Source organism: Myotis brandtii, unplaced genomic scaffold, assembly GCF_000412655.1.
Source record: "Myotis brandtii unplaced genomic scaffold, ASM41265v1 scaffold48, whole genome shotgun sequence".
Classification (NCBI taxonomy): Eukaryota; Metazoa; Chordata; class Mammalia; order Chiroptera; family Vespertilionidae; genus Myotis; species Myotis brandtii.
Window position 1 is genome coordinate 6,607,008 of NW_005368341.1, and position 27,594 is coordinate 6,634,601.

A 27,594-nucleotide genomic window follows, 5' to 3' on the forward strand; every position below is an offset into this window, starting at 1 on the left:
AAAATTATAAAAAATGAAACGATCCTGGGACTAGCCCTCATTATTGTCAGTAGTCCTCTACTTTCTCTATGACTTTATCATCACCTGTTATGTATAGGCTCCTGTGATCTTTCACTTCTCTTCCTGTAATCATAACCCTTACCAGAAGTCAACATGTTATCGGTTCAGTATAAAAAACCTTTGTTATGTGTGATCTGTTTTAAACTGTAACCTCCTCTGATACCCTTCATAGGAAACAGTAAATCATTGTAAAGACAATTCTGTCGAAACATGGAGACAAATTTGAAAAGACTGTGGTTTACACATTATAAGGAGGGGAAAAATGATTATCTTTGTCTAAAAGTTGTATATGTCTTATTTTAAATTGTTTAATAGATAAACTAAGCATGTATATTTTTGTGGCTAAAACTGTAAGGATGTGAATATGGCACTTCAATTAAGTAGATATATCCAAAAATTATCTATTGAGAGCTGTCATTTCTGTGATTTACTGTGTGGGATAAATTGAGTGTTTTTAGTATATTTTGGACCTATTTATACTATTTTGTAGTTGGAAAAAGACCCAGCAATAAAACTTTTTCCTTTTAGAAAAGTTTTTAGTTTGTTTTGATTTTAAAGAAATAAGAGGGTTAAAGTTCTAGAACACTTAAAAAAAATTACAAGGCTTTAAAGATTTCAGACTGAAGTCCAGAGTCTTTTAGGGGAGTTGCCAAGGACAAAAACACCACCTAAAGTCACTGGAAGTCAGACTTCATTCCATGATGCAGTCCTGTTGAAACATGCTTTCCCGTCATGCATTTCAGAAAGATACAGACTGAGGCCCCAGGGGACTGTTTATCATTAGGAAGGCTGGGTATTCAAACCTTTTCTTCCAGGACTGTGCGCTGTAACATAAAAAGGCTTAACCTACATTTAACTTAAAGAGCCTTCATTGGCAGTATCTCCGCATTGTGTCACTAAGATTACTGTGAAATATTTGAGCCTTGTATATAACAGATTAATTTAGATTAACATCTTGAGGAGCTCATTTAAAAGTGTGTCTCATGATACTGTAAGTTGAGATAGAACAGATAATGTAAGTAGAGAATCCTGGGAAATGTCTTTGATCGGAGCACTACTTGTGATTCTGAAGGAAAGGTGTTTTTTCATACCTTGTGTAGTGTTACGACTTACTCGTTCATATCATCCTCAAAAACTGGGACCATGTCTTGTGACCAGAGTTCCTGAGATAATTGAGTGCGTGTTTGAGATTAGGTGTTCCAATGAGTGATGGTTAAAGCTGAGGGGGGTCCCCAAATCATACTTACTACAGGTCCATTATGTTCATCAACTTACCTCACAATTAAATTACTGAAGGGAATGAGATTTTTGGCAAGATTTTTTTTAAATTGTTAATTAATTCAAAGCTCACTAGTTCGAAACTCTTCTTGTGGCTAGATATTCTAGGTTTAAAAGAAAACCCTGTTTGCTAACAAAAAAAAACAAAACAAAATCTGAAGAATGGTAATTCTGGTGTAGAACTAACTTTTCCTATATTTATAGGCATCACTTACATGGAATCAATTTCTAGTGCAAGTATGTGGATTCACACCGCTTAACCCGTGCTTAGATGCAATATTAAGTCATTTTCATCTGCGTTCCCCTTTAAACAAAGGAGAACTAGACTCTTAGTACAGGTTCCAAAATAACACAACTAAAAACAAATAATGATTATGGTATATTGCAGGGTGGAAAAGCATGCAGCCATTAAAAATCAAATTGTATAAAAAACTTTTTTGTAGAAGTTTTGTTGTAGTGGCAGCATATTTACAATGAATTATTACATTTTTTAAAAGAACCACAAAATAATATGTATAGAATAATAACCATTTTTATTTATAAACATTTAATATACTATGGCACAAATGTATAATATTCATATAAATTATATTATGATTATAGTACTTATGTAAATTATAATAATATAACCATATATTCTTTTTATACCTACATCTGATTTTTGAAACACAGACAAGAAAGACACAAAAATTATTTAAGAGTGAAGATTTCTCTGTTCTCTAAGGGGTAGGATTTTGAGTGACTTTTGTCCTTCCTATGGAATTTTTTAAAATTTTATAATTTATTGCATTAAGCATACACCAATTTTATAATTTTAAAAAATATATAGTATGTGCTATAAATAAATGCACAAATAAAAGCAGTGCACATTTATTTACTCTGTAGTCCAGGATTTTTATAAAGTTAGATGAGCCTTATTATTAATTAATTAGTTCAGATTTTTAAATGTTTGTTCTGCTAATTTGCTGCTTATTGTTTGGACAGTGACAACTGAGCCAAGCAGATTTATTCTTTGTACCATTTTAAATTGTTGGTACTCGGTATACAAGAAGCTAAAAATGATGAACCAGCATAACATTACTTTAGGTTAGTCATGCTATTTAAAATTTAGTGCTTACAAGTGTGTGCATATGTTTTCAATAAAGACTTATTTGCCACAGCGGAAGAGTACTTTCCTTAACGTTTTGTGCTTCATTTTCACACTCATGTTTATTCATTGTTGTTTGGCCTATAGTGGTTCTTAAGTCTCGAAGGACTGACTATAGGTGGACAGTACAGTCTTCTCCCAAAGTTTTCACCTTTGGAGATTCAGAAGATAGTAGGTTTCCCCTTATCCACAGTGGATGCCTGAAACCACAATAGTACCAAACCCTATATATACTATGTTTTTTCCTGTACTTACATACCTATGATAAAGTTTAACCTATCACTTAGGCACTGTAAAAGATTAACAATAACTAATAAAGTAGAACAGTTATAACATTATGCTGTAGTAAAAGTTATGAGAATGTGCTCACTCTCTCCCTCTTCCCCTTCCTCTCCCACCCCCAACCCATATCTCTCTCTCTCTCTCTCTCTCTCTCTCTCTCTCTCTGTATCTGTTAACCAATCTAATGACTGAGAGGGCTACCAAGTGACTAACAGCCGGGTAGTGTATTCAGTGTGGACACGCTGGACAAAGGGATGACCCGTGTTCCAGGTGGGACAGAGTGGGGCAGCACACATTTCATCCCACTACTCAGACGAGCATTTAAAACATATGAATTGTTTATTTCTGGAATTTCCCGTTTAATTTTTTAGGACCATAGTTAACTGTGGGTCATGGAAACAGTGGAGAGTGAAATGCGGGGAAGCGGGGAGGACTGTGCCCATCTAGGTGGATCTCAGGAAGATCCCAGTTCACGGTGTCATTGCATACCCACCCTTAGCCCTTTGTGCCCTGACCTGATGGCACTGACCACATTTTCCTGTGGTTGCTTGTGACTCTGTCTCCCCCAGGAAACAGGACATTTTAACAATTATCACAGTTAAATGATACCATGTGCCAGAAACTTCATAACCCCTTTGCATACAGTACTTCATTTAAATCTCATAATGGTGTGAAAAGGAAGCACTGTTTTCTCCATTATGTAAATAGAGAAGCTAAGGCTTCAATTATAAACAAGCTGGGATGTGAAAACAGAACTCCCATCTCTAAAGGAAGAACTAGTACCTTAAACCAATAACCAAATATGCTGTTCTCAGCGAGGGGCTTAGTGGTCCAGCTACTGATTAGTGTGTGTCCTCACACCACATCACCCCACAGCCGTGAAGCCCATGATGCTGCCTAATCATTTTTCTAACCTTTATATGAACAAGATAACGTCTGTCCTCCCTTGTATACACCATTCTCACAATATTTTGAGAGGTAGATCAATCTTATTAACCCCAGATTTCAGAGTATCGTATCACGGTCAAATTTTGAATTCCTACTTTCAGACACTGTTTCTGAGTTTTAAATGTTCTATCTAATTTTATCAGTTCTAATATTAGAAAGAGATGTGATTTTATTGGTTTATTTTCTGAATGCCCCCTGCTTTATGCTGGTTAAGTATGGCAATAACAGCTACCATGTATTGAATGCTTGCTACTATGCTTAGTGCTTTACAAACAATGATCCTACAAAATAGGTTTTGGTACTTCGCCATTTTACAGATGGGAAAACTGAGGCTCAGCGAGGTTAAATGGCTTATCTGGTTTTACCCACAACTCCTCCCATCATTGATCTGATAAAGGAGTGCATTGGGAATTTGAATTCACTTTTTCTGGACTTTCTGAATCAAAACTGTCTCTTGCTAGTGGTGTGACTTTGGGCTAATTACATACTGTGTATCACTTTCTTGACTTGTAAAATGGGGTGATGATATTATTTACCTTAATGTGGTATGGTTTGAGTGAGCTACTAAATAGAAGTTACTTAGAACAGTGCTTGACACAGTGTCAGCTTAATATGTGGTGCTATAAAATAATAATTACTATGAATATTATTATTATTCACTAACTTCAACTATTGAGATCAAATACTAAACCATATAGAAGTATACGAAGTAAAAAATATTCCCCTCTCCCCACCACTTCTCCCAGTTCCTCTCCCCAGCATTAACCACTGACACCAGTTTGGTATATGTTCTTCCAGAATATTTCCTATGCCATCTGAAACTATTTTTAAATTGTCCTTTCATTAATAAAGTACAGCTCCAGAGTAAACATTTTTGTAGTGATCTTGAGAATGGGAGAGTCAAGAGGTAGGAAGGGAGACGGATTCATTCATTCAGCAAATGTTTCTCAAATGCTTTCTGTGTGCCAGGCACTCCCCTGAGCGCCGAGGGCTTGGCAGGTTGCACTTCTGTTTTGACTGTGTATTGATTTTCTCCTTTGGTCTTATTTAGGATATGATGTTTCAGCTTCTCCGAGGTCTGGACTTTCTTCATTCTCACCGAGTAGTGCATCGTGATCTAAAACCACAGAACATTCTGGTGACCAGCAGCGGACAAATAAAACTGGCTGACTTCGGCCTTGCCCGCATCTACAGTTTTCAGATGGCTCTGACCTCAGTGGTGAGTGAGAAAGTGCTGTTCTTTCCTTAAACTCGTTTTTCCTCTTTTGAATGATAAACTTCCCCCATTCCCTGCCCCTAATGTTGTTATTACCGGTGGTCAGCTGGAGGGCAGAACCTCTGCACTGTTTTCTATAGCCCTGGGGAGGAGGAAAGCATTCTGCTCACAGCTACAGACACATCGGGCTGGGCTTGTTGTGGACAGAGCCCTTTGCAGAAATAGCTTCTTGCATCTTAGCCACTAGAAGGAATCAGTTACAAATTTCCAAATGCTGTTTGTCATAACGCTCTTTTCAGAGCTGCGTATATATAATGTCAGGGGAAGTACAGCCCAAGGTCGGGGAAAAGAGAGCACCAGGAACCTTGACCTGTCTGCAGCATCCTGGTGGGAGTAGCATCCAGGGTGCCTGCACAAGGGTGTGAAAGCACTCCTATGAAGCTCTGGTGTCAACTGTGGAAAAAAAAAAATTAAATGTGCATTGAACTTGGATGGCCCATAAACCAGTAGCACCACCCTGCCCCGGGCACAGGCTCAGCCAGGCCAGAAGAGAAAGGGCTCTGTTTTGCTAAAGCATTACAGTTATGATATCCTGTTCTATGTCTCATTCAGACCCAAAAAAACAAAATAGCTATTGACTTTGGTGTAGCTTCTATTTCTCCTTCTAGTTCATTGTTTCTGAGATGAATTTTTATAAACTTCTGCACCCAAAAGATAAAAAGAGGAGCCTGGATGTAGGCACTGATAACCCTGCTCTTTGAAAAGCCTGCTTTACATACAGTGAATTCATGCATAGGTTTAAAAAATAAGCAAGGAATGCCCTTTGCTGTGCTACTGATCTGGGGCATCGAGTTGATGTGGAGGATCCCTTTGATTCTATGATGACTATAGAAATGGCCCTCAAAGCATTAGATTAAGCCTTAAGACAAAGAATCCTCTTGGGTAAATATGTCATTTTTCACATATAATCCAGCTTTTTTATGTTTTATTTTCATTGAGTTCTGCCTTAACATGGTTCAAGTACAGTTGACAAACAATATTATATTAGTTTCTGGTGTGCAGCATAGTGATAAGACATTTCTATAACTTATGAAGTTATCCCCACCCCCGCCCCCATATGTCTAGTACCCACTTGACACCATACATATGGGAGGGAGACTGGGGGGATGGGTGGAAAGGGGGAAGGGATTCATACATACAAGTTGCTAGTTGTAAAAACAGCCTCAGGATGTAAAGTACAGCACAGGGAGCATACAGTGCCCTTTATGTTTAGCATCTTTAGCCTCGAAGTGGTTCTCCATCAGGGGCAGCACCCTCCCGGGGGTGGAGCGTCGTTGCGAAATGTATGACCATGCCTCGTGATCACAGTGACTCGGGGGGTGGAAGCGGCTACAAGGAGGCTGATGTTCTGCACAATAAAAATTGTTTCCCCACATTCCATTAACGCCTCAGCTGAGAAGTAGAAAGTTGGGAGGGGAGTTAGAAATTCTCTGAGAGAGGTAACTTGCCTTAGAAAGATGTTCAGTTTACAAAAGTCTTCTGCTTCCCCACCCCTGAAATGGGGATACTACCACCTGCACATGTGAGGTTACATACTTTCCCCAACATTACATACTTTAGCAAGCATGTCAAACTCACGTTTAAACGAGGCATGCGGCCCACCCGCCGCGAGTTTGACATACTTTACCTAGAGCATCTGAATTTTGAAAGGGGATTCCTTGGAAATGTGTCCCCATTATTATTGAAAGATACATAGTACTTGTCTCCTCTTTGTCCAGCATGCACCATCGTTTCTGAGAAGACCAGGCGCAGGATGGTGTTTAAAGGACACGCCTCAGTTTGGGGCTGGGTCAGGCAAGCCTTGTATTCTTATATAATCACACCAGAAAGGGCCGAGTCTGTGTGTTTCCAAGTGGGAAGGGTGAGGTAGGCTGCAGGCTTCCCCAGGAAGTACTTGCGCATGTTGTAGCAGGACCCTGGGGAGAGGCTTGAATAGGCTTGATGATCCGGACAGTCGTCCCAGGAGCAGATGGGAGGAACTGGTCTCCTTGAGGACATTAATTGAGGGAAGAATGAGCCATCACTGAGACACTTTATTTTGATTCCCCTAAGTGGGTACTAAAACCCATAAATAAAAACAGGAAACTCAATTGGTTTTGATTTTTTTTTTTTCTTATTAAATTTGAGGAATGGTCGCCCAGCTTGTGGGTAACTTCAATTAACGTTCCATGCTTGCCGAAAGTTGATAGGTCCAGACAGGAAAATGCAGGCCAATTATTTCATAGAGAAAAGCGGGAAGGCAATCATAAATAACCTGATTTTTCAATATCTGGTTTGTGCTGCTTACTCTGTATAAAGTTAAAAAAAAAAAAAAGACACTGGAACAAATGCAGACTTTCCTTGAAAGTGAGGGTTGGAATTTAATGGTAATAATAAAAGGTATGATTCTTACAGGGTACTGCATTTCAAATTTTCCCCGTTTCTTTTATTTATTTATTTATTTAAAGGGGAAAAGTCCATTTAGCATAGTGATGTATTGGTTCACATACACAGGGTGACATATAAAGACTTGGAATCGCAATTTTCCAGACCAAACTGGTATTTATTTTTCCACTTCCTGAAAATACACATTTTTTCGTGGGTTATGTCATACAGGAACTGGGAATTGACTTAATCTGTGGAATGTTAAAGGCATTGCAAGTCAACTGATTCGAAACTGACGTTTTACAGCATAAGGAATGCTGATGTATTACCGACCTTCCAAAGCCTGACTCGGATGTTCCCTCCTGGTACCTCCTGCAGAACTTAATCCCTCCTTTTCGCCCTCAGTGATTTCAGAGTGACGTCTTATTAATGTCTTTCTCGATACTGCTTTCTGTCTTGTCTGTAATTATTTGGGGGCGGTGGGGGAGGGTTTAGTTATCGGGCTGTGAGCTCCTTGAAGGAGTTAGCCTTTTGGGTAGTTATTAATTGAGGACAGTCACTAAGCCTGGACTGTAGTTGTTGCTGTGAGTGTGTAATAACATACGTCCACATGATTTAACTTGCCTCCACCTGGTAAAGGAGGGTAAGTGCCTGTAGACACCTCACTGTCCTGGGCTGCCTCCAGCATGGCACTCAGAGGTGGGTAGGGCGTCTTGGGTCGTGACTGCTCATATACAATCAGGCATGCACCGTGTATACCCCTACAGAGTGCTGTTTATACCTATTGCTTAAAAGGTTGTAGAATGAAGATGTGGGTAGCTACAATGTATACCTTAGACATGACAAGAGGGCCCCCTGGCCTGGGTCTCATGCTTCAGAGGAGGCTGCACTGGCCCTGCTTCAGCCATGCCTCCCTTCATGGGGCATGAAACCCAGGATACCAAAGAGATAAGCCACCTGGAGCCCAAGACACACCCTGCCACACTCAGGGCATGGGAATTCCCTGGCTAAATGGGAACTGCATGAGCAATCCTCAGGCTCTTCCTCCTAACAGCAGACTGTCCCCCTGTGTGCTCACCTCAGCAGTTCGCAGGCGTAGGGGCAGAGTGTCTGTGAGCATCAGAGGCCCCTTGTGAGATGAGGAGCTGGGGATGTGAAGAGAAGTGGGGACCTTTTCACTTAGCATGGGTTACTTTTTTCAGAAAAGCTTCTCTGAAACCATGAAAATCAATTTTTTGGCCTGATTGAAATGGTTCCTTTGTGGAAAACCAAGGAGAACAGGTTACAGGGAAGACCTTTCCATTGCACATGAGTGATACGTAAAAGTCACAACTGGTGCCTTTATATAATCTCGGTGGCAGAAATGTTTCAGGAATATATGCTTATCCAATAGAATGTCTATGAGACGAGCTAAAATTTTAGAGAGAGTCATTCTAATGTCAACATTTCTAAGTACTTCCCATGTCAAATGTGGTGTATGGTGCCACTTACTTATATCTGTGTAGACAAAAGGGAAATAGAGACCAACGACTCAGCCAGAGTTTGTCATACCTGGCAGGGAGAGTCTCAGAGCAGAGCCTGGACATCACCAGCCTTCCCATGATGACTCTGCTAGTGATGCAAGGTCTTTATTACTTTTTCCCCAAACTGAATCATAACAGGCAGGGCCATACTGTTACCACTGGATTTGGTGTTTGGGGAACTCCTTATGAACCACCTCACTGTGCAAGTGGGGAAACTGAGACTCCAACAGGCGTCTTGTGACCAGGTTAAGTCTGAATTCACCAGATTGTAAATGGCTTGGAGAACCCGCCACCCCCACTTCTTCCCTCTTCTCCATAGGCTCCAATACTTCGCAGCATATCCAGCTACGTTCTTTGGAACTCCCTGGTTCTACAAAGGGTGTCCAACAGTCCATTTTTAAAAATAAATTGTAAGTCTTGCTGAAATTATAATTTTAAAAAAAAACAAACAACTAGTTCATGCCACATTGTGACACAGTGGTGAGCCACGGAGGCATGAATTTGTGCCTCTTGTTGACTGATGGTTTGTGTAGACTTCAGAATGAAACTTCTTCTGCCATCCTTGCACACAGCTGAATGGCTAATCAATGCATTGTTGCTTAGGAGAAATCAAGCATTCCATATTTTTTCCATTAATTTTTTTATTTTATTATTTTTTTAAATATATTTTATTGATTTTTTTACAGAGAGGAAGGGAGAGGGATAGAGAGTTAGAAACATTGATGAGCACAGGCCGACGCTCTATCCACTGAGCCAAACTGGTTAAGGCTAATTTTTTTATTTTATTTAGAGTGGAAGGGGTGGGGGGGAGAGACACATTGATTGGTTGCCTTCCGTACGCACCCCAACTGGGGCTGGGGATTGAGCCTGCAACCCTTTGGATGCTCCAACCACTGAGCACACCGGCCAGGGCTCAGAAACTTTTTTATAAACCTAAGGGAGGAAATTGAATGAAATGGAGCTGTGTCATTCAGTCCACAAATAAGTATTAATCGCTTTCCATGTGTCAAGTAACCTAAGAAACAATAGTGAGACAAATGAATAAGGTCTTTGCTCTTATAGCACTTAGCATCAAAAGGGAGACAGATCTTAATCAAATAGTCACACAAAGAGATGTGTAGTCAGAAACAGAGATAACTATAAAGGACACAGTTCTGTGGGGCCATGTGACCCAGGAACCCTCATTGGCTGGGGGTCAAGGAAGCCCTCCCTGCTCACCCGTGCCAGCCTGGAGGATGCTCAGGAGGTCTCCAGCACCCTCCTCTCCGAACCCACCTGGACACAGGCCCCATGGACGTGTGCATCATACAATCCCTGCTTATTTTCTGTGTCTGTGTTTGGAATCACTCATTGTACGGCACCCCGTTGGCACCACCAAGTTGACAGAGTGAAACAGGACCAGAGATCGGAGAACAATGTCATCTTTTACAGGAGAAAATAAATTGTTTATGCTTGTTTCCTCTCCGTGCGTGTTGTATTTACTATGGAGACCTGGCAGGGTTTGTGCCTCAGCTTGGGCAGCCGAGTTGCTCCCACAGAAGCCTGCAGACGCTGCCAGTGCATACTGAGTAAATCAAACCAAGAGCATTACATGAGTATAATGGAAAAAACCCAAAGCCCTGTCGCCTCCGCACCTCAGGGGAAGGGCAGGACACACCTCTGAAGCCGGAAAGGCTCCTGTAACTCCCTCCCTGCTCAACATCTCCTTGCCATGACACAACCAGGTCTGTTTTGTGAAAACTTCCAGTTGCCAGTACATATTTCATAGCTAACAATGGGGTGTTTGTGCCGGTTTCGTTTTCACTTTCGCCAGTGAGGGAAGTGGAACACAATGGGGCAGTGCACAGAGCTGGGAACAGGACACGTTTTCTTCAGGATTCCCAAGGCTGGGTACGTGGAAAATGCCAGAGCCAAAACAAACATGGAAACGCATCCAGATCCTCCGTTACGCATTCTCGGTGGTAATAAAACACATTTTCAGTTACCATCTGATAGGTTAACTCTGCCTCCGCAAGTGAAAGCAAACATTGATGACCACTGCGAGAATGAATGTCTCCCGTGTGGGAAGATAATGTGTGCCATACTGTACAGAAGGCTGCTGTTGGGGGGACGGTGCGTGCGGGTGGGTATTTAATTGCACCAAGTATACTTGTGAAGTTAATCAAATGACTGCTCCCCTTGTTTGTAAAAGATAGTTACTCGTTTGACTTACCTAATTCTAGCTCCTTCATCAGTGGTCAGTGTAGTGAGTGAGTTCTGGACGAAAAGAGTTTCCCTGTAAAGCCACTGCCTGGAGGGTATTTTACTCAGAGAAAGGACAGGGTGTTCTTTGCTGCCTCCATATGTACGTTCGGCCAGCATGTCCCATCAGGGAGTGATATAGACAGGGTCGCTCGCCGCCTGGTTTTTATATCCCATTATAGACACACCTTGTATGATGCCATTCAAATCTCAGAAGCTTGAGGCCAAGTTTGAGTGTAAAGACCAGGCATCGTCTTGCGGTTGACAATGCCAAATGCTTTAGAGAAGATTTGCAAGCAACGGGTTTCTCAGAGATTCAGAAGATGGGGGGGTAAATTGTTTCCTCTTACATTTAACATTCTTATGGGAACATGCCTTCCATGTTTGGTCAGGGGCTAGTCTAACAAATTGTATTTAATGAGATATTTCTAGATCCTCTAAATTTGCTTACCTCAAGTATGTTGTTACGTTCATTCAAAGGAGTATGAGGTCCTTGGAATTGTATGTAAAAGCAATGTTTCTGTGACTTGGATCTTGATGTCCTCTTTAATTCTTTGGATATCTGAGCTTCTCAGTTTTGCAGATATCACTTCTTACTTCCTTGTAAGGAAGGAGAGGTGGCAATATCTTCGTTTTGCTTAGGCTTTGATAGTATCATAGTGTAAGTTCCTAGGTCAAGATAGGTTATTGAAATTCTGTTACATTGGACATAGCCATTTTTAATCGCTCAAACCAAATCTTATACTATTTTACTGGTTCCCACAGTGCCTTCCTGGCACATGCTAGGCACTTGATAAATACCAGGTGGAATGAATGAAGTGAATCCTCTTGATTCTCCAGTGCCTAAAGAATGAGTTGCTAGCTCCATAGCTAGGCATGCAGAATCTTTTGTGCAGTGTAGCCCCAACCTACCCCTCTGTGCTCCCATTCCTATTCCCACCCAATGACCACCCCCATACACATAAACACACATTCCTTATCATGTAGCACCATCAAATTTCTCACTATTCTTTGAACTTAATTAAGTGCATTCCCAACTCCCTGTTTTCATAAATGAATCAATGAATAAATTTCCAACTCTGCATTTTCCATGTTGCTGCTGGGGCCATTGCGTCATCAGTTATAAGCATCTAAAGGTGTGTGTGTGTGTGTGTGTGTGTGTGTGCGTGTGTGTGTGTGTGTGTTTATTTGGTTTAGACGCAACTTTTAGCTCAGCCTTCCCAATTACCTGCGTCATTCCCTGATAGTAACTTGAGCTTTGAGGGAGTAACATCTACAGTTCGACTGTCTGCCTGGACAGCCAGGCCTAACCTTCAGATCATTGCTGCGCTTCATCCCTCCCTCCTTATCCAAGGTCACAAACCTTCCTGCTCCTCCCCAACTTGTGCACTTAACATTTTCTGTAGGGTGTGTTTTTTGTTTTTTTGGTGTGTTTTCTAATGAAGATATTTGGAGAAACCATAGTCTCACAGGAAAAGGTTGAAAATGTCTGTGTTATAATTTCTTTTATTCATTTTATTTAGTCCATTTGGGTCCGTAAGAGGATTAGGTACATGTCTTTGTTAATCTATGCTCAAACTTTTTATGATTGCTTTGTAATACTGGGTTTTCTTTCCTATTTTATTGCTAATATTCCAAGTTTGTCTCTAAATGATACTCTTTGGGCCTCTGAGCTATTCCTCTGGTTGTTCCTGTGTTCTGTTTTCCTTTTCTCTAGGGATCGAAACCCAGGGTGAGTGGCATCATTGTGCCCAGCATCTGTAAGGATGTTGGTGATTTTTAAATCCTCATAAATTTCTATGTTAAACTTTACAGTTGGCTCTGGAGGAGTCATCTACCTTCAAGTCTCAGGGAAACATCCAAAAGAATGACGGGGAACATGTAGGGAGAATTTACTTTAGCACTGCTCCTATATTTATTTTGAAGGCTGGCAGAATCTAAAAGTGGGGTTGTAAACTTAACAACTCAACCATAAAAACCCCAAAATAAGGGAGAAAGATCGCTACTACTTCTAGGTTTGGGTACTAATATAAAGTTACAAGATTTCTATTCTTCCACTGTCTTAAATGCTTTCTTTTTTTCCCTAAAACTATCCTTGTCTTTCTTTTTCCCTACTTATATTTTGGTTAATTCGTTTTTAAACTTTATGGTGTTTTGAACTGTATGGAAGTTTTCTGAATTCTTGCTGGCATACTTCGGTTCATATATTTCACGGCGATGTTGAATGCTATCTGCACCTTATGTAACTGGCTGATTTCAGCGAGGTGGGGACTGCACATGGTATCAGTTCTTGTGGGAAAATATGCTTCAGTGGCTTACTGGCACTGCTCTTGGAATGTGGCATTTAAAAGTACCTTTTTACAGTGGGAAAGAATTCTGTCAAGAATAAACAGTCTGACCTTGTTAAATGGGCCAAAGTCTGTCTGTAACCTAGTTCCAGAAAACTAGCCTCTACTAGTTTAAAAAAAAAAAGCAGATTCGAGAAATTATAACTACAACTTTATAATTAATGGGGAAAGTTGCTATCAAGAATATGAAACGAACTCCAAAAATGATGATCTTCACGTATATACAGGAACATTTCTTTGCTTGACTATAAAATCTCCCTCCTCCAGACTGGATGAAAGATCAGAAGGACAGTTAGTCAGAAAAGCAGATTTTTATTTTTCCTGGAAAGGCAAGACTGGCTTATAGAAAGGAGCAGAGGGAGGAGCTACAGAGCCTGGACCAACCGTGGGAAACCAGCGGGCTTTGGGAGACGTAGGAGTAAAAATTGCCCAGTGCCCACAGGTCTGTATATGCTGAGCTTTGGAGTGCAACAGTCTGTTCTTAACCTTTCTCCCCCCTTTTCTTTCCCACCCACCCTAAACCCATCTCCACACTCCTGTGATCTTGCCACTTCAGACTGTTTCCTTCTGTGTGAAACAACATGCCATTAGATGTTGTGCCTCCACGCCATTGGACAGTGGTCCCTCTGCTTAGATTGCCTTTCCCCGTCTCAGCCTAACAAATTCCAACTCATTATTCAAGACTCGGTGCAAATGCCACCTCCTCCCTGGAGTGGACCTGACTCAATAGCTTAAAGTTTGGCACTTTCTCTCCCGTGTGCTTTTGATTTGCCTCTGATGTAGTAGCTATCATCTATAATAATAAAAAGCATAATATGCTAATTAGACTGGATGCCCTTCCGGACGACCTTCTGGTCAAAGCCGGGGCTACGTGGAGAGCCCGGGTCCCGGTTGCCTGCCTGCGGCCAGAGGGAAGCCCGGGTCCCGTGTGCTGGAGGGAAGCCGGTGCCGGCAGCCAGGGGAAGGAAGGCCTACTCTTGCACGAATTTTGTGCATTGGGCTCCTAGTATAATATATAATGAGACACTGAATGAAGGCAGGAAAGGAAGGGGATAGAAACTGGAGGTAGTTAAATGTAGATCCAGAGGAAAGTAGGAAAACCACATCTGATATGAAATTTACCTTATGAAAAAAAAGATAATACCCCTTTAGTCAAATAAGTGTCTTTGGTCATACATCTCTTTGTATTACACTGTTGTTGTTAACAATGTAAATCCATGATCAGGGCATAGTAGTCACTGTTGGTTTAATTATTGCTATTTTTATTGCCAGTTGTATAAATATTGTATATAGTAATTTCTTTTAATACAATTCCATTAAAAATGGAACAGCTCGTATAATGTAGAATCTGCATAAGACATCTTACTAGTAATTGTGTGAATCAGACATTTTCTAATGGCTTAATGTTTACCCTTTTGTAATTAAAATGCACCTATCGTAAAATGGCTTTCTCATTTATAGACAGTCTTTTTCTAAAAATAATGTCTTTTTATCAGGACTCACATGACAGATCTTTAGCTTATTGGGCCTAAAAACCCAGCAGCATGGCTGTGTTCTATCTAATTAGCCACCTGTCTTTCTGTTTCTCCTTTTCCATCCCCATAACCCAGCTTTTGCTAAAGTTGGCAAATTATATACCTTACATGTGGTCATTATATGACTAAACCCTAATGAGGGTTATGTAATGTCAACAGCCACAAAATACCATAATTTACTTTTTTCATTAGACAACAAGCACCTTCAGGGAAGAAACTGGGCATCACATATATTAAGCTCACTAAAAATAGCAATTGGTCGTGATGATGTGTTTTAAGATGTTTATGTCCATTATAAAACTAATATATACTCATTATAGGCAAATTTGTGTGGTCTCAGTTTATCTCTCTTCTCCATTCTCTTGGTTCACCTTGTCCACTCTTTTTTTTCTATAGCATCATGGGTTTGTTTTTCAATTTCCAAAGTCGGAAAGGCAAAGTGGGGTTTGAAAGGAAGATGTAAATAAGTAAAGGTGTGGAACACGTTTTCTGCCCTTCGTTAGATCGCTCTCTTCCTGGGGCCGCTCGCCTTCACCTCTCTTCCCTCACCCCTCCTAAGGGATAACAGATATTGCAATTAGGTGTTGGACGCAATTGCAATAAGAGTCTCAAGTTGAAGGGTTTTTTTTAAACTAATTAAAAATTTCACCAGCACCACCATGTGCTTCCCCAACCCCCAAGTATCATACACTAGATAATGGCCATTTCTCTTAAAAGAACACCTACTTTCTTGAGGCCAGATGAGGTTAAATTGAAAGCATTTGGGAAGATAGACTTTAAGACAGTATGTGACCGGCGTTCTTTCTAATACTGAGTTTGTTTACCGTGAGTGCGTGTGCGTGTGCGTGTGTGTGTGTTGTCTCTATCTCATCAGGTATTGGTGAATAAATAGTTCACACCCTCCCAAGAGAATACATCCTTTATTTTGTTTAAACAGTGACTCCATTGATTGTTTTAAAATTTCTTCCCTTGGTTCTCTCTTCCTTCTTGGCAGCATTGTTTTTGAAGTCTTAAGTTGATTCAAGTGTTCCTGGAATATTCCTTTTTCTCTTCTATCATTTCCAAGTAAAGGCAAAGAGATTTTCCCCCCAATAATCTTTTTTCAAAAGGTACTATAGCACAGCACATTGGCTAGGGGGACACATGCTGGACCCAGACCTTTTGTTTAGAGTTTATCTTGCTATTTAACAAGCTGTGTGAAATTAAATAAATTCTTTAGCTTGTGTTCTGGGTTTCTTGTTAAAATGGAGAAAACAATCATATCTCCCTTATAGAATTGTTGTGGGAATTGACTTAATACATAAAAAGAGTAAGTAATCAATCAAGTCCTGTAACTGAATTGCATAGTAGTAATATTCATCTTTGCACCTGAGCATGAAGACAGGTACAGAGATGAGTATGCCCAACTTAAACCATATTCCTACTACTAACCAGTTACCGAAGGACCACTCAGATTAGAGTTTAGGTTAGTGACTTCTCAGGGAGACCATTCTCTCCTTTTTCATTATTATTTAAGTGTTTTTCAAAAGGGAGCATGTGTCTAATAGTCCTAAAATGAATACTTGAGGAAATCTTACCACTATCACTATTTTTTCAATAGTACCAAAGTTTGGAATATTCTTTCCAAGGTTATACATATACCTGATCTTTGAACAGGAAGTTGAATATGCAAATCCAAAAAGTTGAAAATCCAAGAATTTTCACTAAGCGACTGAGAATGGGTGAGCGTGTTACTGTCAATGAACTCTACAGATCGTACAAACTGCCTCGCTTTCAGGCACCATCTCTCAGTGTGAGGTCTCCGAGTCCCAGAAATCCGGTGCTGGGGTTTTTTCAGTCCTTGCTCTCTGCTTACTTTCACATGCCAGGCAAGTAGTTAAGGGCGGGAGAGGAGAAACTGAGTTTTGACCCCACAACACAACCCTTCGTGATTGTACTTTTTGTCTTTACCACCTATAAGACAAACTCTAGAAAGAAAAGAAAAGCTTTTTTCAGGATAGACATGTTCTGCATTTAATCTCTGTAGAGAGGAGGGAAGATGACTTAAAAGTAACAATCCCTAATTTATGAAAGTAAATTCCTTTTCTCACTGTAGTCAGATGGGTCTTTTAATCTTATTTCTAGACTAAACCACTTTGTATTACAGTTATCACTTTCTCTTGGGGGTAGGTGCTCAGTAGTTAATATTCAGAAAGTTTCATTTCCCAAATAGATTAGATTCCTCCCTGGTCAATAAGTGACTCATTGTACCATGGATTAGGAATTAATGTCACAAATAGCATACATTTCTTTCCCATAGTCTGCTTAAGATGTGTCACATAACTCTTCCAGCTATTAACCTTTCAAAGAAATTAGTTGAAAGAAATTCCTGAGGCTTTCAGCCCAGCCCTTGTATAACCTGCACTGTCTTGTTTTGTTTTACAAAGCCATGCCGGAATGTCCCCCATTCACAAAAGGGGTTGGTACCTAAACTAATAACTCAATGGCATGTTCGGTCTGCCATTCAGGGAATGTGTGTGTGGCATTTTTATGCATTTGCTTACTCTCTCATTTCGTTTTTAAGAGCAATTGTCTTAGTATTTCTCTTCTTGACCTTGTGCCTGACTCAGGGTTCAGATTAAACCATGATTCTGTCTCTGAAGAAAACATACCCTGGCTTCTCTTAGATTCAAGGGAAAGGTGTGGTTTGGCCACATAAGCAGTGTTGTGTGGAAATGCAAGTCGAGCGCTTCTGCAACATGACCTGACTAGGATCCAGCTCTCTTTAGACACTTCCTGCTCTGAACTCCCACAGACTCCTTAAGCCTCACAATTCTGCCTTTACATGAAGCCTTTTATTCTCTACTTCAGTTTAATGTGACTTCATTTCTTTTTCATGCTGCTCATAGCTCTTTGAGATTAGAAGCGATGGCTTGTGTTTGGTAAGCATGGCTAGCATCCTCCGTGTGGACCAGAAGCCTCGGAGATGGGTGATGCTTGGTGAATTACTAGTTGTTATGCTCTTCTTATCTTGGTGCCTATAGGACATTGCAGTGAAAATACCACTGCTCTACTAGTACAGATATTTTTATTACTATTACTGTGTACATGTAGAATTCTAAGTACAGAACATGTAGAATTCTAAGTACATAATTCACAAGACAAAGACATTTTCAAATAAACAATAAACTGCCACCAGCTTCTCACTAAAGAAACTTCTAAGAAAAGGAAAATAAACCTAAAAGGAATGTCTGTGATGCAAGAAAGAATGGAGAGTATATAAGTTGATGAATATGTCCAAATAAGTCATAAACCACAGATAAATGAGATATGAAAATATCAGTTACTTGCATATACACACGCACACAACATATTCTTTTCATGACACATTCATGTCATAAAAATATGCCATTTCTGTTCAGAGTATTGAGAATACTTACTTTGTGCTGTAGTTGCTTAACTGTAAGTGATATTGTAATGATTAATGAGGTCATTTGAAATATGGTTTTGCCCATCCCGAGATTTGCAATTATGATGCAGTATAAAAAGAGGATTTTTTTTAAAAATCTGTCAATGCTCACTATAATATTAAGTTCAGCTGGGATCATTTATGAGCAAAAGTGGGTTTACTATGCCTAATGGATTTAAAGTGTCAGAGCCCCTCGCTTGCAGCCCCCACACACCACAGCCATGGAAAGGGCCCCAGCATTGTGTCATGTGATTTTTTTTTTTAATTGCAGAACTAAGCTGCTTTCAAGGCAGTTAGCTAAAGCTCCATGCCTTCACCCCCATCACACTTTCCCTCGTGTCAGGTGGCACTGGAGGGACCTCTACTCTGGGTGCTATTAACCCTTCGGTTTTGTGCAGACAGCCTTCTGCTCCCACCATGCTACTCTCGTGGCTTTTCTAACGCCCTCTTCTTGCTTAGCATCTTCTGGTACATGCTTACTCCTCCCTCTGCCTTGGCTTTTGTGATGCCATAGTTTCCTACCCTTCATCCTCCCAGTCTCCTCCTTTGTGCTGACTGCCCTCCTCTGTCTTCCCCCAGATCTGCCCTGTGTGTGCTTTCTCCCTCAGCAGTCTCCTCTGCTTCCTGGAGATGGCCCTGAAGGAGGAGAACTCATCTTCTGTCCAGCTCGGTCCACTGCTTTAAGCCCCAGATCCACATATCCAACTGGACACCATCACAGCAGCAAGGCTTCCTGTCATTCCCCTTCTGGGTCCCCCTTGAGGTCAATGGATCAATCATCCACCCTGTCACCCAGGCCTGAGACTTGTCCTAGATTTTTCTCTCTCCTTCTGCCTCATTTAAAATTGTTCCTCCTACATCTCCTCTCCTGTAGGACTGTAGATCCTCCTGCCGGCGCACCTGGATTGCGCTCCCAGCCTCAAAGATCATCTCCAGTTTCACCCTCCACAGTTACCGGAATATTCGTTCTGAAATGCAAATCTGACATGCTGCCCCCGCATAAAACTCTTCAGTGCCTCCCCTTCCCTCAGGATAAAGTCTAGGCTCTAGCACCTGGCACTTGAGGGCCTTTGTCATCTGGTCCATGTAGCATCATGCTCCTCAGCCTTCCTACTCAAGCTCCTCCCTCTGCCAATCGTGCCTTTATGTCTCCTCTGTGAAGCCTCCCACACTCTATTCCCCTGTTCCTCACCCTGCCCTACCCTTGCGGAGTTGATGTGTATATAATAATTGCTGATAGCAAAAATTTATAAAGCCAGGAACCTGCAAAGTGCTTTTTGATATGGAGCTCACATCACGTGATTCTCAATTGTCCCCATTTTGCAGCTGAGGACACAAAGGCATGGAGAAGCTAACATATTCCGCCAAGGTGATACAGCTCCTAAACCAGGAGTCGGGATTTGAACCCGAGCTCTTCAATTATGGCACAAAAGCTTATACAGTTCGTAGTCTGCCTCTCCTACTCAAATGTGAGCTTTTGAGTGCAGATACCATGTCCTCAGTCAGCTTCATGTCATCTAAGTAACTGGTATCCAGCGCTTGTCACATAGTAGGCACATTAGTATAGGTATGGATGAGTGAATCATTGAAGTGATGTTGTAAATGTCTCATGAACCACATGAGAACGGATAAGGGAGTGTGCGGGAGCAGTACAGACATAGCTGTGTTTCACTCACTATGTATTTTGCCCATGAAGACCTACCACAAATAAAATGTTGTTACTGCCTTTGAGGAGAATTTGGTGTAAATGAAAAACTTAAATAATTTAAAGAACTTAAATATTGAGTTTAAATGTTATTCTTATTCCCAGCTGACATTATTAATATTTATTTCAAAGGGTTTGTTATGTGCTAATAGCTAACAGCAATAGCTGTTTAATTATTGACATCATCAAGATCTAGAGCAGTCTTCCTAGTACTTTGAGAACTGCTGGCCAATTGTCACATCAGCCTTGCTTTGCAGGGGATCTTAAACAAGGGTAAGCTTTCCATCTTCCTGGGGCATAGTAGCTTATCAGTTAAAATGGAAGGGAGGATTCCCAATCCAGTTGAGTTACTCATCTGCCTCTATCAGATTTATGCATAACAAAGATTTCAGTTACTCTTTTCCATGTAAAAATAATATGCTTTCAATATAGGTATGGGTAGCCTGTGGTTTCTGGAACTGTCCTTATGGAGAATCATGGCAACATGGTCTCCAGTGGTCTTTGTAAGAGTTACATGCTTATTTCATAAACCAGACCCATATGGGGGGAGGGGAGCTTTCTCCCCCCCACCCCCATGCAAAGCTTTCTTTTTTCTCATTTATAACTGAATGAGAAAAAAATTAATTAATTACATGAATATTAAGAGGTTACTTATCTATTATAACATGGGGCCACAAGTTGACTAATTAAAAGGAATGCGGGTTGGAAAGCTGCCACGAATCTGCTCCTTTCATTTAGAGGGCCACAGGCTGAAGCCAGTGATTGTGCGTGACAGGCTCTGGGAACAATGGTGCGGCACACAGACCGTCCAGATGAAGCCTGCTCGTCGGAATTACACCGACGACAGGGTGGCCTACAGGCAAACAAAATGGTTAAACAATACATAATCAAGTTTTTATTTGGTATTTCCTGCCAGGCCGTACCCGTTGCCAGGGAGTGTACTGTATTTCTTCTTCAGCTGTATTAATTGTTGACCATAGCTGGCAGGGCACCAAACGGGGACAGATAAGGGGGAAAATGGCATCTGGACATTAAAGCCTTAAGTGTACTGGGGGGGAAGAAAAGCACAAAAAATTACAGCATATATCAGGAATTTTCCAACTAACGATGTGCGGATGTGGTAGCGCGAGGGGAAAAGAGCCAAACTGAGCTTGCTTTGTTCACTAAGAGGGGCCCCCCTGTAACATTCCTTTTAGCTGTGCATATTTTGGCTTCATTTGTACAGTTTTAACTTTATACTGTGTGGGGGGAAGCTCAGTTGTGACTGGTTGTTCCTAATAATTATATTGCAATCGTTAAAGTTCCTGGATAGCTGTGGTGTTCTTAGTTATTTAGAAGCTGTTTCAGACACCAAGTCTAAGCTGAAAACTTTTTTTAAGGGACATGTCATTACTGTATAAAAAATGGCACAATTATTTTCATTGATTTCACAACAATTTTTTAAAGACAGTCTTCATTTATGGAGACACAAGAAACAAGGTCTTAAAAACCTGGGATGGGTTGTCCAGACTGGAAGTGACTAGATCTTGGAGTCTGCAAATAGAATATTCCCCAACTGGTTTGTGAAACATGAAAATCTGTGATAGCGATAATCCCCTTTGCTACTTTTAGATTCCATTTAAAATGCAAGGGTAACATATAAATATTAGTAAGTCTATTGCAGGAACAAAGTATTGCAGTTTCATGACCTCAGTTAGAAGTCATATGTTACTGCTTTAATTCAGCAATAAAATGAAAAACCTCCAATTGAACGCAGCTCGCTTCTTGAAAGATTGATAAGCCTTGGCGTCCCCCGTAATAATAATTATAATGTATACCAAACCGTTAGAGCTGTGAAATATGTTTGCCAGGGGCTTCTTGTGCAATGCTAGGGATCCGTCTGCATGGATGGCTCTCAGACCAAGAGGTTACACCTGCAGTCTGGGTTACACTGGGTTTGAACGCCAGCTCTCACACATGGCTAGCTGTGGGACTTTACTGTAGTTATTAACATATTCCAAACTTCAGTCTCTTACTTAGAAGATAGATAGAAAAAGTGCCTACTTCACAAACTATCACAGGATTTAAATGACGTAAAATTCGTAAAGCCCTTAGTAAAGTACCAGGCATATGGAAAACCCACAATAAACGTTGGCTGATGCTACATCTTCTCTGTTGTGAAGCTCTAGGGTGTCTTTTAGCTTCTCAAAATATTATTTCTGGTTGGTGTCTGCATTAGAGTTAAAGATATTTACTTAATCACCATTGACTTCTGCAATAGATAGCGAGGAACAGGTTGTTTGGTCTGCATGAGAGCTGGAACTGTGGTTTTGATTACTCTTAAACATTCTTTGGGAAGCTGAAATTTTCGTGTTTTTCAGAAGCACTTACTAAAACCCCATTATTATTTGAGAACAACTGTAAAACAGTATTCTCAAATAGCATCATCCTCCTAGAAATGAACTTCCAGCTACAGGATATGCATACTTTATGATGTTATAGACAACTGCCTGGTAACACAAAGGCCATTACTGTCTCCTATTTGATTGGATGATATTCATAAGACGTATGTTTGTGAGTTTTGTCCATATTAATTACATTTTCTGGTGTTTGTTGGTCTTCATTTTCGTCTCCAGAAGTCTGAACCCTTAACCTTAAACATGTGTAAAGGGTTCATACATGCTGAATATTAGAATTACACAATTCATTTCAACACCCCAGCAATTCCATATGATCTTCATACAATAAAGGGAAAACAGTATTGATGATGATCAATGTGTAGATCCCAAACGTGTTTAAAGCCACACAATTTCTCAGAGGCCAAAGCATTTCCTAAAATACACGCAAGTCCTAATCAGACCAGTTTTGTTCTCAAAGTAAATCTTCCGCCCTGTAAACATTTTGAGGTCTTAAATAACGTTACTGCTGAATAACATCCTTTGAATCATCGAGTAAAGACTAATAAAACATACACATGTGGGAAGTGTTTTTATGGGATCTTTACTTCTTTGCATGAGGAATAAAAGATGGTTAATTCTCCCCCCACCCCCCACCGAAACACAAACAACTATAATAATAAGCTGAATGTGGTCAGCTTTAACTTAAAACTGGAAAACTCCCTTTTCATTTCTACAATTGGCGTTTTCTCTTCAGCTGCTTTTTAAGTTGGGCTGTTAGCAATTTAGCCTGTCTTTAATTTTAAGCACCATTCTTCCAGTCCGGAGAGCCCTATAGGAAGCCCCATTCTGGGAGCCCGGCCTCTCATTGGCTAGCTGGGAAAAGAGCATTTCTGCATAAATTGGATGCTTCCTTCTCCCCTGGAGACCAAATATGCTCATGTTTCACAATCCCTGGTTTGTAAGCTTGAGTCCATTGCCTGAAGCTGGAAACTTTCACTTTGGAGAACACACACACATGGAAATCCAGATTCAATGCCCCCGGCGTGCCCGTGGGTCCGACAGCAGTTTGAATCCACGCTTCTTAATCTCAGTGTTTCTGAGCTGCTGCGACCGAAATCAGAAACCGATGTGCATGAGAGAGGTGTCCTCCAAAGAAAGGTATTTCCTTTGTGCAGCACCAGTGCGCACAGAATCCAAGGGGTTAACCTGAGAGCTGCTTTGAAAACAGAGGCGAAGGTCACTGTCGGCAACAGCAAAGACTTTTAAAGCCTGCCGTCCTGAGCCTTTCACCCTGCCTTTCCCACCCAGGGGATTGTAAACATTGGCTCCCGGCCATCACGTCCCACTGCACAGAACTGCTCTGTGCTTTCAGCATATATACATTTATGCTTTTTTTATGGAAGCTGAAGCAAAGGCGCATTATTGCTGTGAGCATAGAGAACATGTTTCTGTTCAATGAGAGGGGAGGAACCCTACCCTGCCCTGCTGGAATGTGAAAGCATGCAGACACGCTTAGTTAGCGGGGCTTCACATGTAACTTAGCTGCTGCTCTTGTCTGACTTTCTCAAGTCGAAGGAATGTGTAGAATGCTGTCACTTAATCAGAACCCAGAAGAGTTCTTTTATCTGCCATTTGTTAGTAACTAGCAATATTGCCCTTATCTCTTTGTCCTTTAGCTCCATCCAGTGCCCTCCGATAGGAGAATGGTAACATGAAAGCACTTATTACCTTGAGCCTTGCTGCTTGTTTTTCTTTTTTAAAACGCACATTTCTTTTATCACCAACAAAGAAGTTGTGGGGTTTTCTTTCATTTAAATAAAGTTGTTCTACTCCTAGGATCATAGTTGTTTCAAAGAAATCAAGCTGAAGCATATGTTTATGTTGCCTCTTTTTTTTTAAATTTATTTTATTGATTTTTCACAGAGAGGAAGGGAGAGGGATAGAGAGTCAGAAACATCGATGAGAGAGAAACATCAATCAGCTGCCTCCTGCACACCACCCACTGGGGATGCGCCCGCAACCAAGGCACATGCCCTTGACCGGAATCGAACCCGGGACCCTTGAGTCCTCAGGGCGACACTCTATCCACTGAGCCAAACCGGTCAAGGCTATGTTGCCTTTTATACCTGATTCTTCAAAAGTCTATAATTTCTCCATATAACTTACCATAATAACCTTCATTGAATCCGTTGCAGGAAAACAGAATGGAATTCCCAGAGATATTCCATATAGCCTTAATTTCTCCCTCCTGAATTTTTCAGTATGTTGGACAGGGGTTAATATTCCATCTATCAGTAATTTCATGTAATTTCAGTCATGTGATATAATAATTTTTCTCTTCGGTTGTGTCTAAAGATGTGAATGCAGAATTCATCTTGATGGCTCCATATGTTACATTAGGTAGGGGCAAAAAGATTATAACCTGTGTCCTTCCTCTTTGCTATGGTCCTTTCTTAGAAGGAACTGTATTTCTTGAGCAGACATATAAAATCTTACCCCTTTCTTCTGAAATGGCTATTATGAGCATATTTTGTAATAAATTTGGATGCTTGCCTACAGAAAGTACAATCAGTCACTGTACATTCCTGTTTGAATAATGATACTTATTATGATTATGAAAAGAATACGAGACCAACAACAGTCCCTACCCTGTCACACAGACATGCAGACAGGGCTGCTCTCTAGCCTGTAACAGCCTTGATAAGAGATATGTGGCTTTGCCTTTTGTTTCTCCGTCTAAACGACTGTCTAAGGTTCTTCACAGTCTCCTCTGGAATTCCAGTTTTGCTTTATAGAATCACAAATTCTATTGGATACTAATTAACATCCTTTAAATTTTCCTTCTGATCAAAGTTCCATTTCTTTACATGTGAAGTTTCTATGGACAACGTCCCACACCTGGATGTAGACCTACATGTAGAATGTATTCATTCTTGATTATAGAATTCTAGGGTTGAAAGGACTTAAGAAATTATCTAATGTGACCCCTTCATTTTATAGTTGGGTGGTAAAATTACCCTTTTTTTTTTGGCCAGGTTATTTAGTGACTTATCTGAGACTGAAAATCCATGTGTCCAAATCTCAATCCAGGACTCTTTCCCTTACTCCATCCAGTCTTGTGCCCCATGTACTGTATGATGAGTTTACTGATGGCTGGTATTTGCATCGTGGGTATGTGTACCTCAGCATGGAGAAGTCCACATAAGTGATTATGAGCCGATATTTTGTACCCTGAGCGGGAAATCTTGGTCTTCTTTTGTCCCCAGAGGCACCTGGGGACTGGCATTCACCTCATCCATGTGTCAGGCCTCAATTTCAGTCTGATGAGTTTCCCACAATTTCTATAGAAACCTCTTTTATCTCTCGTCTCATCCAGTGAGAGTAACTTCACACTCCAACAGTGAACTCTACATAAAGGCTGACAGTATAACCAAAGCTATGCACAGGGGCTAATTGAGAGCACTAAATGATTTTATGACTGGATAGGAAAGGTTGAATATAAAGATAAAAGCCTTCAATCCAAGAACTGTAAAAGAAAATGAATCCGTTTCAGCAAGCACCTATTGAATTTATTGTTTTTTAAAGACAAAAATTATATATACTCATTATGAAAAATAGAAACATTGTCTATAATGATAACTTAATCAGAAAATGCCTGTGTAAACCTGGAGACGTGAGTAAGTGTATGGATGTACCAGAAATATAAATGGATAAAATGCCTGGTTGCATTAATAAAATATTTCTCACAATAGTTCCCATGAGGAAAACATAGGAAGACTTATTCCTGTGTAGCTTTGTTAAGAAGTGAATTCATCATAACAGTCACAAAGGACTTGGGAATCCCAAGAAAGAAGCTTCCGTTCTTTATAGTAACAGCTTCTTAGTCTTGGACGTTGAGGCAGGAATGTGCTGTGACTGGTGTATATGGACTTACCTTGGGAGTGGAACTGGCACTGGGCAGACAGTAGCTGTTGCTAATCAGCAAAAGCACTATTGAAGTCCCTTCCTATTAATGCCAATTAGTTAGATTTTGCTGCGGGATGTATTTTACAGAAACTTCTGTTGCATGGCTTTCCGATGGGAGACTTCTTGCTTTCAGTCTGGCTCAGCGGGCAGGAAGATGCAGTCCACTCAGGATAAGCAGTGATTGCGTGTTACTCTCTTGTCTTACACAGTATTTCAGGACTTTAAAATATATAGTTCCGTTACTTCCCTGTATTTGAAATAGGTGTCTCTGCATCTAGGTTTTCTTTTATATCAATGATTTTCTTTACATCTGAAGTCCTACATTTCTCCATCTATACTGAGGCCTTTTTAAAGAGGTTTACTCCCTCTGCTGGCTCTATGGAATGAAAGCATGAAGTAAGTACACATGTATAAGTCTTCAGTTAACATCATCGATAGGTATTTTAAAGTTGTGACTTTAAGTGAAACTATGCACGAACAAAACCGATTTTGCCATAGGCTAATTGGTATAAATAAGAGTTAAGTCCCTATGGCATATTGCAGTCACAAAAATGTCACCAAACTTCTAAGTCAAGACCCAAAACACTTCTAGTATTAAATATCGAAATACATGTGAGCTATACATACATTTAAGAAAGATGAATTAAAACAAATAAGATAATTATTTTCCAACCCGCTTATTCCAGTTCAAGGTCATGGGTGGCTTAGAGCATGTCCCAGCAGCTCAGGGAGCCAGGCAGGCACCCACCCTGGACAAGACGCCCTTCCATGGAGCACCCGGAGAAAACCCACACAACATGGGGAGAACAGCAAATTCTATGCAGGGCCCCAGGCAGGAATCCTTTTTTGTTTGTTTTTTTAATTGTCGACATTGTAAGGAAATGATGTTATTCGAGGACCTGCTGTATTTCTGGTTACAAATACTGGGGATTGCTTGCACATGATCTTTCCTTTAGACTTTTTTCCAAAGTGTAAAGTTAACTTTTAGTTTGGCTCTCTCTAATTCGGGATATAAAATCACCCAGGGATCTGAGATATTTTACATTCCTTTTGAGAACAATGTGAAGTTCTATGAGACTAGTAGTAATTTGACAT

The 27,594-nt window shown here is 40.6% G+C and overlaps 1 protein-coding gene across 1 annotated transcript in view; it reads left to right on the forward strand.

Annotated features, from left to right (window-relative positions):
* Positions 1-27,594, forward strand: part of CDK6 (cyclin-dependent kinase 6) — a 202,238-nt gene that overhangs the window by 99,394 nt on the left and 75,250 nt on the right. The window contains exon 3 of the mRNA XM_005876089.2: positions 4,767-4,934. Coding sequence (XP_005876151.1) covers positions 4,767-4,934 — 168 coding nt within the window. The remainder of the gene's footprint in view (positions 1-4,766; positions 4,935-27,594) is intronic.